The sequence below is a fragment of the Phaeoacremonium minimum genome, assembly GCF_000392275.1.
Source record: "Phaeoacremonium minimum UCRPA7 unplaced genomic scaffold PA7_03_scaffold_448, whole genome shotgun sequence".
In the NCBI taxonomy this organism is placed as follows: Eukaryota; Fungi; Ascomycota; class Sordariomycetes; order Togniniales; family Togniniaceae; genus Phaeoacremonium; species Phaeoacremonium minimum.
Genome location: NW_006921350.1, coordinates 18239 through 33087, shown reverse-complemented (window position 1 = coordinate 33087; position 14849 = coordinate 18239). Strand labels below are relative to the sequence as shown.

At 49.3% G+C, this 14849-nt stretch overlaps 3 protein-coding genes across 3 annotated transcripts; 1 reads left to right on the top strand and 2 right to left on the bottom strand.

The window, feature by feature from the left end:
- Positions 1-7796: 7796 nt before the first annotated feature.
- Positions 7797-8287, bottom strand: UCRPA7_5996 (hypothetical protein; the record flags this gene model as incomplete). Its single annotated transcript, XM_007918538.1, has 2 exons — positions 7797-8107; positions 8161-8287. The coding sequence occupies 2 exons, from the start codon at positions 8285-8287 to the stop codon at positions 7797-7799; spliced, it is 438 nt and encodes a 145-aa protein (XP_007916729.1).
- A 2217-nt stretch (positions 8288-10504) lies between these two features.
- UCRPA7_5995 (putative hsp40 co-chaperone protein) lies at positions 10505-11757 on the bottom strand (the record flags this gene model as incomplete). Its single annotated transcript, XM_007918537.1, has 2 exons — positions 10505-11194; positions 11725-11757. 2 exons carry the CDS (start codon positions 11755-11757, stop codon positions 10505-10507), a joined length of 723 nt encoding a protein of 240 aa, XP_007916728.1.
- A 659-nt stretch (positions 11758-12416) lies between these two features.
- UCRPA7_5994 (putative atp-dependent rna helicase dhh1 protein) lies at positions 12417-14095 on the top strand (the record flags this gene model as incomplete). Its single annotated transcript, XM_007918536.1, has 3 exons — positions 12417-12460; positions 12515-12584; positions 12641-14095. The coding sequence occupies 3 exons, from the start codon at positions 12417-12419 to the stop codon at positions 14093-14095; spliced, it is 1569 nt and encodes a 522-aa protein (XP_007916727.1).
- Between the last annotated feature and the right edge of the window lie 754 nt (positions 14096-14849).

The following is a 14849-nucleotide window of genomic DNA, read 5'->3' as shown; positions in this document are numbered from 1 at the left end:
GCGCTCTACGGTCCGTCACATAGTCTTACCAGTAAAGTAGCGTATATCGAGTGCATATAAAGAGACCAGACACCTCGGGGATTGAAGCTGGGAGAGTCCTAGGTTATGTGTGTCAGGGACTCTATCAAATCTCCCCGACAGAGTCTACTCGGAAAGAAATATAGGATTCTCGAAGGTCGGGCTGGACGGAGGGCTTATCTGTGCTCAACTGGGTGTGGTTGCAAATCCTGGGGATTTGGTCTGAGAGTTTTGCGGCTGACGAAAGGGTCGAGCTGTCTTATGCAGTTTAGGGTAGTCTCGAAAGGGGTTCGAGTAAATCATATACCTTGAATGCTATTGCTAACCATGAATAGGTGCTTTTTCGCCATTAAGGATGGTTGTATGGATCCTGGTCTCCACTGGTCTTAAGCTGAGGATGTTATCGTTCTGTTGCTTGGGAGTCCGGTATCCCATGTGTTGTGCGAAACCAAATCTCAATGCATTGTTGGTGAGATGCTAAAGTAGATGGTATGACGTATGACGAATGACGAGGTTTTCCGCGGGAAAATGGAAAAAGACTTCTAAGACTTGACTCTTGAACAGTTGATAGTAAATAATTCATAGTAACGCACCGTCTCTGAACTCTATAACGCAACTAGAGTTGCAACAATGCCGTGAGCCTGAGGTCTTTCACAACAGTAAGAACACCATTGCATTAGAGCTATTAATATCAACCAAATATATTAAATTTCCCATAACAAGGATCTAGTCTTTCGAGCTTTCTCCACTTGTCATAGCGTCACCAAAGTTCTTTATATACGCTTCTACGGAACTTGCCATTTCGTTTCGCTTTCTGCCAGTTTGTCTACAATATTCTTCCACAGCCTGCCGCGTAGGAAGAAGATCATATCGAGCCAACGTTTCATACGGATCAATATGAGGTCTTGACTCTAGACCGTCACTGATGTATATCTCAATCTCCTCCTCAAGCTTCGCAGCATTTGGACCCCCGTCTGGGACACGTACCGAGCTGTCATCCGAGCTTTCATCCGAGCTGTCATCCGAGCTTTCATCCGAGCTTTCATCCGAGCTTTCATCCGAGTCGCTATCCACCCGTGACTCATCTCGGACACTATACGTTTTAATCTCCCTCTCAATGAGCCCTGATGATGATTCCAGGTTGTCACAGGGAGCCCATGGACCGTATATTGCTGTAGGGGATGCCAGTTGCCTAAGTTCAGTACGCAGCCAGAGCCCATATTCCCAGTGTCTCTTGTCGATCATCTGTAGTAAATGCTTAGAATCCTCATTTGTAGCATCTACATACTTGAAGCTTCCAGAGCTCTTATGACCGAAATTGCCAAATGATACGACCTCCCTAAATCTAGGAACTGTATCTGGCAAAAGGTCAGAACAGGTGAGCCGTGAGCTCCAGCATATCTGGTTGAGCCTGTGAACCGCCATATCGATGAGCGTGGCGATATTTACCACGGCAAGTACGTGCCAACCATATATTCGGCCCATCGGATGTGTTTGAAACAATTGAGCTGAGTAATCGAAGCTCGCAAGACACGAAGTATCGGCGCCATGCAGCAGAAACAGGCAGATGATCCGAAAGGCATCTCGAGCATAAGCCTCTAAAGACCTTACTCGACCGTCATTTGGCCGTGGGAAGAAATCGATGGTTCTTCGTAAAAATGAAATGAATGGTGTAGGGAAGTGATCCAGTCGTTGTACAAGTATGTCCGGGCTGTATTGCCTCACATTGGGATTCGCTCCACGTTCTAGGAGGTGAGCAATTAATTCAGCTCCTTTCCATCTTTGGTAGGTCCAAAGGGCCCAATCAAATTTATATGATGACCTAAATGCCGGCCAATCCGATGCGCAGTCCAGGATATAACTCAAGTATTGAGGAGCGACATAACGATGCTCGAGCTCATTTTTAACATATGTAATTTCTCCACAGATAGCCATGAGGCCTAGGAAGTCTTTTTCAAACTTCGTTTCAAGTTGAAAGTCGGCGTATACTTTTTTGATTATACCCAAAAGGCTGTGTCTTTTCTCAATTGGGAATTCTTCACTGCAAAGATCGAACGCTTTCATCGAATGCGATAGATCCACAGATCTTGTCAGATAGGATGTCGAGAGTGTCCCCTGAAGAACTTCCACGACAATATCATCGCGTGTGGCAGAGTCAGCATCCAAGATGCGACAACCCGCCTCAGTGCTCGCCAGGTAATCTCTTGCGGTACGATGAATGAATCTCACCCGGCAATGTTGATGTAGTGCTTCCTCAATTGTTCTGCAGGGCGTCAATTCGCCACGACCACAATGTTGTCCATATCCATGTACTTTAAGTATGTTCTCGACTGTAATTTTTCCTGCATCTTGTGTCCTTGGCCAAAAGGATACTTCTAGAAGGCCTGCACAACGTGTCTTCAGACGACCTGTCAAATCCTCGCAGGTCTTCAGAATTAAATCTGTATGAGGATAGTTTTGTAAGTTCAAAATTTCTGTTTGGGCTTTGGAATCTGTACACAGCCACAGATTGAGTATGGACGGAGGAAAGTCAAGAGAATTCTCGGCAAGCAACAACATGGTCCTGAAGTAACGCGCAGAAATTTCTGCGTATACCTTGCTTGTCCCATTGCTGCGTTCCCACATCTGACTATAAAGTTGATCTAAATCGTTTGGTAATTCAGATAATCTGAGTTCAAGTGTCTTGGTATCATCATCGTTTTCGAGACCTGTACACAGGCTGTCAACGGCCAAGCATACCCACAAGAATACGCCATCCGCCTTCTCAGTGATATGAAGCAAAAGGTTGTCTATCTCCCCATCATCGAGGTTCGCAACACCGTGTGTCAGATTCTCTTCGATGCACTTCCGGGAATAATTGCGAATATCATCTCGAGTAAAATCTTGAACTCGCAGCCCAGGGTATTGAGTCAATATTTTCATAAATATGGACTCTGGTCGACTTGAAACGCACAGTTTCACACCATCGATTTTCGACAGAGTATCAATGACCCTGAACATAAGTGTACGCCTGTCCTTTTGATCGATCTCGTCAAGGCCATCAATAAAAATGCAGCGCTTACAATTTGGAGTAGAAAGAACCAGTTGTAGGGTCTCTTGAAGTTCATCAAAAGACCATTCATTGTACGACTTTTTGTGTGCTGCTCGGTGCGTGAGTGGCTGAAGACTTGGCTGAGCAAGCTCCTCAGCCGACATTTGAGTTGGAGATAATGTCTGATAGAGTAAAGAGCAAAGCAATCCCTGAACACCCTTTTGCATGGGTGATCCGGAGCTATAGATGAAGAAGTGAAGGAGGCGAGCCACCGGGGACCAGGCTCTAATGCAATCGTCCGTGTCAGGGCTTTGGACTAAAAACTTCATTAAGGTGCTTTTGCCAGAACCCGCCTTTCCTTGTATCCAGTATATTTTATCGTCCTGTTCAAGCCACGTGCTAAAAGATGGCGGTGCTTGATTGAAGACCCACCCCAAGGTATCTTTATGGGCATCTGCTATGTTGTTCCGCCGCTCGTTCATGCCAGGATATGTCAAGCTGGCCAATATATGTTCCCTTGTTGATTCTACGGATATGGTATCGATCGATGGGACTTTCTTATTGGCTAATCAAAATGTTAATTCTAAGACAGGTTTGAAGATGCTGAGAGTTTATGTTACACACATGGATTTCCAATCAGTGCCTTCGCACAAGCTGCCATATCAATCACGATCTCATCTCTCTCCACATAGAGCCGCGTTGCCGTTTGAATCTCCGCCACCTTTTGTTGTTCTTCCAGACCAACGCTATCCAAGCCTGTCGATACATTGAACCGGAACGCCCGCTTGGATAGAAAGAGAGGTCTATGATGTCTGGCAAATTTCGTGGCGGCCTGGTCTGCGTCAGTCGTGATTTGTTTTAATGTGTTTAGAATCTCAAGCATATTATCATTGAACGGGTTGAGACGAAGTGAACCGGTTCCAATCGAGAGAAGACAACTGATTTCGTTCTCAAGTCGCCATTCTGGACCGGCGTCGTGGCCGAAAACGTCAATAGCCTCCATCCATAGCTGCTCAATCGGATTATTTGCAGGCGTAGCTCCATCCCTAAATTTCTCTGATCCTATAAGCATCGGATCAAAGAAACCGGAAGCTGCTGATGTTGCTCTAGCAGCTTCCCAAATTCTCACGATATTGCGATTCATTTCAAGCCTCCTAGGGGAGTAATAACTCGCGAAAACTTCTGTTTTGCTCATACTATTTGTTACACACACAAATCTGCTCTCAGATCCGAGGGTTAGCGGACGGGTTGTGTTGCAGAGAATGAGGCTGCTTACGTTTTGCAATTATTATCCGACTCTGCGCTGTCATCTTTCAAGAGAGCGTTCTCATCAATGCCGCGTTTTCTTAGGATGCTGCGCACACCGACTTCCAAAGCAATGTGATCGAACTTCCCTTGAATTGTGCCTTGCATGCTAAGTCGCTTTTTGGTTTTGGTGAATATTTTTGGGCACAGCTCCAAATACTCATCGATACACTCCTGGACAGTCATCCTCAATCTGCCCAACATGATTGCTATCAAGCCGCCTGTAGATGTCCCACCGATCATGTCAAAATAGTCACAGGGCTTAGGCGGATGTTTGTGGTCAATATTCTCCATCAGCTTTTGCAATATCAGTAGTGATGACAGGCCACGGACCCCACCGCCATCCAGGGATAGGAGCCTCAGCCCAGGACCGTGGGATGGAGTACTGTTAACCGGTGCAAGTGCCATGGTGTAATGATGATGCTTTGCTCTTCTGCAAATTTTTATGGTCAGGCTGGCAGCGGACCAGAGGACCAGAGGACCAGGAAGGTACGGGCAAGGCTCTCTTGGCTTGTGTCGTTAGGCAAGAAGGCGAGCGGGGATAGACGAGCGGAGACCTATTTATCCGCCAGCGAGCAAGCAGTTCTATAGGTAGATGAAGCGAAGGCGAAGTTAAACCCAATTGGACAGCGATAACCTACTCAACAGAAACCTTGCCCGGATCCGTCGACGGCCTGAATGAGTTTTGATAGGCTCTTGTGACCTCCACAATGACATCCACGGATAGCCGTATGTTACCTCTGGTGAGGCAATACTGAAGCTAGTCTGCATGACCACTTGAGGCCAGAATCGGCAACTGTTTAGTGAGCCACAAAACCTGTACTTCCATGGCTGACTCACGCACTGTCTCTAAGCCCCGCGAAAACCCAAATCGGATATTCTTTCAGTATCAAAACTGGACGGTGAACCTGCATATTACTGTACTGGACCTGATCGTGGTAACTCGTTTTGTTGATACTGATAGCATATCAGAGGTTTATATTCCCAAATTGGCGTCTTATTTACATAGGCTTCTTCTACAGACCGACCAATGACCGTATCATACTCGTAATTGGAGGGATGGATGTGAACAGAACTGTAATCGTTCCGAACAAGCTCATTGATAGGCTTGAAAGAGCTGCCGCTCTCGGATCCGTGCGAAGAAGAACAGCTGTTGCGACCGCTGATGAATTTGCGCCCAGCGTGACTCCTCTTGTAACATAGTCATCTTAACATGGGAGTCAGCAAGCATGCAATACCAAAAGTTTGAAAGACAAGCCAAGTAAACGTACCTTCAGGAATCTTCATGAGTCCTAGCATTCTCTGTCCTACCAACGCGCCGACAATGCCGCTCATGATTGCCACGGCAGCAATAGTTTTGGAGTCTCCTCCCAAGTTTGCTGTCGCTGGTATCGCTAGAGCCAGGGTCAGACTCCGAGAAGCAAAAGCTAGGCTTCTTTCCGCACTTATGCCAATTGCATAGCATATGTAGGGGTACGAAAATAGCGATCCGATAGAAATCAAAATATTCGGGACGATGATGGCTACGAAGTGTTGCCTGAGCTCTCTCCGGTACTGGTACATTGGCAGCGCGAGTGACACGATGCTTGCGTCGAGGACAGTGCTGAAGAAGTCGCCTGCTCCGGGAAGTTGTTTGCTCTTTGTACCTTCCCACAATTGAATGTATTTCAGTCCAGTGTGATATTCTGTCAGGATCGAATTGAGGTTCTGTCCTTTGATCAGACCCAATACCCATATGCCGAGGACGGTCAACAAGGCTGACACGATCACGGGATGGAGATATTGACGCCATTTCAAGGGCAAAGACATGGCAGTGAAGTACATCAGGATGGTGAAACTCAAGTGCAAAGGCATAGCGTAGTCTGAACCGTAATACACTGGAAAGCCTACGAATACCATGATGGCAAGATAAGTCATCCAGTCAAGGTTGGCTTTGACGAAAGCCGCCCATAGCCTTGCGCGAGGAGGCGGGAGCGGGATTTGTGGAGGAAATGGAGCCGGTGGACTTGGAGACCGTGCAGGAGTTCCAGTGTCAACGGGCGTGTCCAATGGATGAAGTCTTGGAGGCTCTCGTGATTGTTCGGGAATTGCAAGCATGTTAAGTGCGATGGTAGAAGCCTGGGCGGAAGTAGTCGTAGTCGAAGGCATAGTGTCCGGCTCGCTCCTTGGGGTCTCGGCGATCGGGATCTCATCATCTTCCGGGCCGAGCTCTTCGGCGCGTTCTGTCTGTGCTCTCTTAGAAGATCCTACAAGCAGTTGTAGTCCTCGGGTCATGTAAGCCGTGCCGATCATCATCACAATGAAGCCGATGACTATGTAGCTTGTGGTTAGACTAGAGAAAAGTAACGTGTGACGACGCACGTACCAAAAACGGCAATCATCTTGAGAACCTCCACGATCCCGATTGGTGGACTCAACGGCAGTGTCACAAAGGTTGGCGTAAACAAGACATTGATCCATCTTAAGGACCATCCAGCCTATATCGGCCTTGTTAGCATCTCATCGCTTGAGTGAGAGCTTCATGTCAAAACTTACAGGTATGTCAATGAGAGCTACCAGCCGCCGAGTCTTGTTACTCCCAAGTAGCCACTCACAGAGAAGCAGGCCGGCAAATAGCAAGATGAGGCACGCTACTGATGCAGGAAAGGCTACCCCGGCAAGCTTGAACAGGGCATCGACACCGAAACAAGCGAGAAGAATCACCAAAATACCAATTGGAACATGGAGCCAGGCTCGCAGTAACGACTCCCATGAGCCTTCAAGCCCCTAGATTCGCTACCGTCAGTAAGGTAATGACAATGCTGGATTGCTTTGAACTCACCAATTTCAGAGCCGTGCATGAGTCATCGAAAACCTCAAGCAGGCCTGAGCTCGCAGTCAGAAACGGATTGAATCGCCTTGCCATGGCTTATTCGCAAATGCTCTCACTTCGTGAAGATGACATCAGGGCCACTAGGCAAGAAATGGCCGGTATCGTAGCGGGCGCTACGGCGTATATGTATCGCGTGCTGAGTGAGGCTTCATTCCGGCGCGCACAGAAAAATACCGGAACCCGGAGTCAGCGGCTTTTTGCTGGCAGGCGCGCCGCTGGTGCAAATCATTCCCTAGATTTGCCGAGCTGACGCCGACCAGCGACTTCGGCGCCCCGACACGAAACCGGAGACTAAAAAGCCTCAGAAGACATTCGAGAACAGGTTTTTCTTATGCATGGTAATCAGGTCATTTTATAGTGAAAACGCAATTTCTATTCGCTATTTGGGATGTCGATTACGTCTGTCTCACTCATGAAATGCCTGTGTGGTGCTGCTCCGTCTGTCTCCGTCCGGGCCGGCTTTGCCGCTTTCCGATGCTGCGTGCGGCCCCCGAGTCGCGATATCAATCCCTGGCTAATTTGAACATGTCCCTACATATCCGTGCTCTACCCCGTTTGGCCGTTCATGGCTCAAAGGATATCCTCGCTCCATCGATTCCACTCCATAAGAAGGCCGAAGTGCACCGCACGTCGGATCGGCAGGGGAGTGATGAAGATCTCATCTCCCTGGAGGCTCTTGTAGATGCCTCGTGTCTTAGACAGACAAGCCTCCACGTCGCTCCAGATATCGCCGGCAGTGCTCCCTAAACGCATCAACGAATTTCGAGTTGGATTCGGCAAGATGCGCATGTAATCCCACTTGAAGTCGTGGTACTGCTCAACCTCAAGGGCACCATCTCGATTCACCGCGTCGACCCTGAAGTGACAGGCCTCGACCTTTTCTGTAGGAAAGATTATTAGACAGGTCGTAAGAGAAGATAAGGAATGCACGTACTTCTATAGCGCTTGAACCACTCCTTCGTCACGCGATTGGTGCAGGAAACCACAAAGTAGAACTTCTCCAGGTTGCGGAAGAGATCCAGAAAGCCAGCCAGCTCTTGCGGACAGTACTTGAATGTCATGGTGTGGGGTGTAGAGCATCGGCATTTGAATGGACTGTCACCCTTGCAGTCAATCAGCAGGCTCTTATAGCGTAGAGAGAGCCGTGTAATATTGGACAGCAAAGATCTAGTGTGCGAAATGTGCATGGTGCACCCGGGTCCAGGGATGTGCTCCGACCATCGAAAGGTGTCCTTCAACTTGAACTGCAGCATGACCAGATCCGAAGCCGTGTCAACTACGGCTTTGTACGCTCCATTTGGGCCGAGTCTGATGACTTTCGGTGTATCCATGTCTTGTTTCAAGGTGTCCCGAGCCAAACGGAATGCTAGGATTAGATTCTTCCAGGTGCGATAGGGTGAGTCACGTCCCGAGTCTAATCGAAGGCCTGGGAACCATTCGCCATTATAGTGGTCCTTCTCAACCTTGATGGTGTGGCAGGCTGGCTTTCTGACGCAGTATTTGAGGATCATGAGCTGAATCTCGATTGGGAGATGCAGAAAGTAGTGAAACGTTGTGGCTTTCTCGGAGCGAGGCATCGTAGAAAGCTGATGCAGGCAAGCTGCGAAAAAGCGCGGAGAGATCGGTTGGAATTCAGGGATAAGAAGTTCGTGAGTGGATGTTGAGAAACAGAAGGACGGAGTTCCAAATGATTTCAAGATGAATGAGTTAACTGTGACATTTGCCCTTAGTGCTTTTGTCAGTCATATGACCTGGTAAGTGAACTCGGGAAGAAGCTAGAGGTAGGTCGAAGACGATAGCATTTATCGTTCGTAAATTTTATAAAGCCGCGGAAAAAGATGGGTAGGGGAAGGAAGGTCCAAGCTAGGGTCGACGAGAATGTGGTTGAAGAAAAATATGAGATGAATGTGAGATATGGCGAGTAATCGGCTTGATCTAAAAGGTAGCAGCAGCAAGTAAACCGACGAGATTCTGGCGCTGTCGACGCCTATTGATGAAACGGAAGCACAGTTATTGCAGAGCAAACCTGTTCTACCTCATCATTCGAATATGCAGGATTAAAAAGAAATGTTCAAAAGAAAAGCAAAGTGAATTTTTCTCGAGGCTGATATGAACCTCGCATTTCGAGAAATCAAAATGACGCCTTGGACAATGTCGACCACAAGACTCTGCTGGATGATAGAAAAAGTCTAGCACTTGCATGGACTGTAGTCAAGTTATAGAAAATTCGACAACGCATAGCATCACTGCCATCTGTTTAGCAAGAGACGTTGTGGATTTTGCGCCGAAGCAATTCCAAAAGGGCATATTGCTGCGAAGAGTCAACATCGCCCCTTTTGGACCTGAATGGCCGGTGGCTCCACAGCCTGTTGGTCGACATTCTATCTGTCTTGGCTGTCAGGATTGCTATCTTCTATTTCTTTCGGCGTGGAGACATTTCCTCATAATTACCAGTCTACTCAGTGTCAACTGGCATGTTCTCATCTGGTAGAGCGGATATTGATATCAAATTGAACAGCGGTCGGCCGTAAGTGAAATAAATGCCTAGAGTCAAACTCCTTGGTCGATTGATGGGTAGAAAAAAAAAAGAAGAAAAGGGGGCAGAGAAAGAGTTGCATGTTCAACGCCGATGAGTTGTCAGCACTAAACATTGTTTTGACATGAACACTCCTTTATCTACGTGGGTTGCTGGGTTTGGATGGTAGTACGGAATTGGCAGGAATGATACGGGGTGGTCTGTTGTGGGGCTTCCTGGTCGAGACAAATTTCTCGGGGGAGTGGCACACCTGTCAATTTGTCTGTCCTTCAATCCATTACCATACCGACGCAAACAGGACTTTTCATTATTCGAATCTTGTCAGCCGGGCTAAGTTTTCAATATATCTGGGTTTAAAGGGCAAAATGACCTTCTTTTTCTGTCGAAATTGGCAACAGCATTGCTCCTAGACCTCTGAGGCGACGTCTATACAGGTTCGTGCGAGACAGCAAGGCCTGTTGACTTCTGCTATTTTCTCCTACAAAATGCCACCGGATATCAATTGGGTCACTCAGCACATATCTCTATGTTGTTTGGCTCTCATTCCATCCGGAGATTGAACGTGATCTCTCTTGATCCTGCCCAGATATTCTCTGGATCCGCCTCGTGAGCTACGTCCTTCCCCTATTTCAGTGGGCTGGGTCTTGTTGATGGTGGCGCGGACATGACTTTCTTCTGCACAACACATAGACTCCCAAGCTTGCTCGTAATGCTTCATTATATATTCAATACTCAGCTAAGTTTACTTATTTGGCGGCTCTTGCGGCTCTCGAGGCGTATGCCCTACACTGGCCGTCTCGTAGCCCCATCCTTCCCTTTGCCTCAGGAAACTCTCCACCCTGCCTTCTCTCGTGAGCATGGCGCTCTCGTTTTGCCGCTTCTTCATCTCCGCGGTAATGTGATTTTGCTTCTTGTCCTCCATCTCGACAATGTACAAGGAGTGAGCGCCAGCCCGGGTCGCCTGTCCCCAGCCGCCAATAAGCACGAACATGACAATCACTATCACGAAACCGCCGTTAGACATGTACAACGGCTCCTGCTTCTTCCCGTCGCGCTGTTGATACCACTGCTCCCAGTCCTCCCACGTAGCGTTGTTGGCCGCGCTTCCTGGCTGTTGCCGCCACGAGCGTTCAGCAGCCCGGTAGTCATTTTGCATGTCTGACTTGTCGCCCCAGCCGGCGCCGTATAGATCATAGGCTCGTCGCTTCACGGGGTCGCAGAGGATGTCGTTCGCGGCGATGATGAGGCGGTAGCGTTCGAGCTTCATGGCGCGGGCGATGCCGTGGTGGGCGGTGTGGTGATGTCTGTCGGGATGGTATAGCTTGACCAGCTCATAGAACTTGGTCTTGCTGTATGGTGCGCTCTTCTTCTGGTTGAAGATCTCGTAAGGTGTCGGGTTCTGAGCTGTCGGCCAATTTGTGTGGTCGTGTGACTGTTCGGGGGTGCTGTGTCTCTTATGTCCGGGCTGGTGATGATGCTCCGGATGAGACACGGTGGCGTATCTTCTGGGACGAGGCCATTGTAAGATCGGCCGTTTACAATTAGAGACTTGACATATTGAGGTCGACGAGCAGCTTCGTCGTGAGGGCAAAGGTGAGTGGGTGCTACATGGTGACGTTATAGATGCGGGGAGAGTCCAGGCGGAGTGGGCATTGCTGCAGGAGCAGAGGGCGATTGTTGATTTCTTTAGGAGCATATTGAAGCATATAGTAGGCGACTCATGCCCGTCATGAGCTGGAGCATCGTGACAGGCGAAGAGTTGAGACGTTTGATGGAAGATGAGCTCTCGTCTCTCCTCCGGCCGCCTGGCCGATCTCACGATGGATGGAACAACCTGCCCGCCCGGGAGCTTCCGATTGGCCATGGTGTGCGTCATTATCGATAAGGTGGGTTTCGGTGAGCCTCACCTTGAGCTCGGTGTAAAGCCAATGGCTGAACCAATTGAAAGTAGGTGTAGCTAACCCTGGCAAGCGCGGGGTTTTTGGTCTGCTTCATTGGTCGCCTTCCTCGGCTAATTCAGTCACATGACGTGCCACTTTGCCTGGTTCGACAGCTGAAGGCAGGCGACACCTGGGCAGGCTCCATCTCCACCAAGCGAAACTGAGCCCACACTTTGAACACAACCTTCCCATCCACCATCACCACACAACGACCGCTTCCATCACCCGCAGTCAAAAGCTACCAGAAGCTCCCTCACGACGTGCTCGAGGCATTAAACGCGCCTGAACGGACAAACAAAAGCCAACCGCAGTAATCTGAGCTCAATTTTCGACCTCAAAACCCTCACCGGCTGAGCGCCCTGTCGCCCCCGTTTTTCAATCTAAAGATCAAGCAATTCCTTCCTCCTCGGTCCCTGCCCCTCTCCTCGCAGGCCTCACCACCCCCATCCTCCTCTGTTGGTCGACTCCAGGTGTGCGATCATCGATCTTAATCCTCTCTCGATTCTCAGACGCGAATTAGGCGTCCTTCAGAAAGCCCCTCTCATCCAAACTCCCGGACCGAAGAAAATTTCGGTCCTTGATGCACGCTACCTAGCGTGCCAGCTATCCATCCATAAACAATCCCACAACGACACAGCACACCGAGAGCTATACCGGCTGCATTACCGAAAGACACGATAACCTTTCCACATACTCTATACCTCTTTCTGCGCAATGGCAGACAGCTTAGTAGATCAGTTGAAGGCTTCAAGCCTGAGGTGCGTCGACGGCGGCCTTGAGCTTCCTTTCTTACGTTGCTGACAATTTCCCAGTGGCGGTGGCTCAGATGAGTGGAAGAAGACGCTGAACATCCCAGCAAAGGATAGCAGACAACAAACCGAGGTCGGTGTTGTGTGTTGGGGAAGCTTTCATATGGCGTGACTAACCCTTTCACCTAGGATGTCACAAATACAAAGGGCATGGAGTTTGAAGAGTTTGGTCTCAAGAGAGATCTACTAATGGGCATTTTCGAAGCCGGTTTCGAGAAGCCATCACCAATTCAGGAAGAAAGCATCCCCGTCGCGCTTACCGGCCGAGACATTCTCGCACGAGCCAAGAACGGCACCGGCAAGACAGCCGCCTTTGTCATCCCCGCCCTCGAGAAAATCAACCCTAAAGTCTCAAAGATACAATGTCTTATCCTCGTGCCTACCCGAGAGCTCGCAATGCAAACATCCCAGGTCTGCAAGACCTTGGGCAAGCACCTTGGAATAAACGTCATGGTCACAACCGGTGGCACTGGCCTGCGGGACGACATTGTGCGTCTTCAAGACCCTGTTCATATCGTTGTTGGCACTCCTGGTCGTATCTTGGATCTGGCTGGAAAGAATGTAGCCGACCTGAGCGAATGTCCCATGTTCATCATGGATGAGGCTGACAAGCTTCTCTCCATCGAATTCACCCCTGTCATCGAGCAACTCCTGAAGTTCCACCCCAAGGATCGCCAAGTCATGCTCTTTTCCGCCACTTTCCCCCTCTCGGTCAAGGACTTTTCTGATAAGAATATGGTCAGTCCGTACGAGATCAACCTAATGGACGAACTAACTCTCCGGGGAATCACCCAATACTACGCCTTTGTCGAGGAGAAGCAGAAGGTTCACTGCTTGAATACATTGTTCTCCAAGCTCCAGATCAACCAGTCCATCATCTTCTGCAATTCGACAAACCGTGTCGAGCTCCTTGCAAAGAAGATCACCGAGCTTGGCTACTCATGTTTCTACAGCCACGCAAAGATGGCCCAACAAGCACGTAACCGTGTGTTCCACGACTTCCGAAACGGTGTCTGCAGAAACCTTGTCTGCTCCGATCTTCTGACTCGTGGTATTGACATTCAGGCTGTCAACGTTGTCATCAACTTTGATTTCCCCAAGAACGCCGAGACATACCTGCATCGTATTGGTCGATCTGGTCGGTACGGTCATCTCGGTCTGGCTATTAACCTGATCAACTGGGATGATCGTTTCAACCTTTACAACATTGAACGAGACCTCGGCACTGAAATCCAGCCTATCCCTCAGACCATTGACAAGAGTCTCTATGTCTACGAGAACCCGGAGACGATCCCCCGTCCGATATCGAACCTGAACCGGGGCGCTAATGCCTCCCCTGCCGCACAGCTCCCCGGGCTTCCACAAGGGCAAGCATCTTCATCTCAGCCTCGGCAACCACCAAATGACTGGCAAGGCCAGAATGGCCGCCAGAACGGTCAACGACAGTACCAAGGCGGCCGTGGACAAGGCGGCTCACGTGGTGGTCAAGGTCGAGGTCGTGGTGGCGGCTACCAAGGCCAACGTCAGAACTACAACGGCCAGCGTGGCGGTCGTGGTCAAGGCCAGCCTGCGCCGCAGGTATAAGCCGTTAACAAGACCTTTTACGAGGGGACCCTGGGCATGGCGGTGGCGACTGGCGTTTGAGTATTATTTGTGTTGCTTTACCTGTTGATTGTACATATTCACCTTCTCGCACCATCCTTCAGCCAACTTTGCGGCTAGACGACACGTTGACCTGATAAAACTTGACTACGACGACACATCATTCGCCCAATCATGGATCACGGTTTCTCCTACCGAGGTCACAAGCCAAACTGGCAACATCTTCTCACGGACCTCGACTCTTTCTCTCTCCCGAATGACTGTATTATACGTCTACCGCTCCCTTCTCGGTCACGACATCTTCAACGATAGAGTGACTTTCTCCAGGGTCCGACAATGCTAGATATGGAGCGTCCCTTGGCACAGTTTCTGGTCGAATGGTCGACTACAACTTGTCATCGGGATCTCCACGGCGCATTCCTAAAACCTGGAAACGGGATTCTCTAGGGCCCGCATGATTTGTTCTTTCCTTTCCGGTCTGCATAGCCGAGCCTTCTCTGCCGTGGTCGCGCTTCTTAGAATTAGCACTCTACGCTTATTCAGAGAAGCCGAGGAAAAGAGGTCTAGAAAGATGGACCACGGTCTCGGAACTCTCGTCAAAAATCTCGCTTGCTTCAGTCTCCTGAGTTGTGGGATGGTATACCAGGAGTTGCTTGGCGTTCATGATACGTGGTAATGGCATTTTGGTGTTTGGAGTTTTGTAACGGAAAGGTGGTCCTTTCCACAGTTGGCGTTC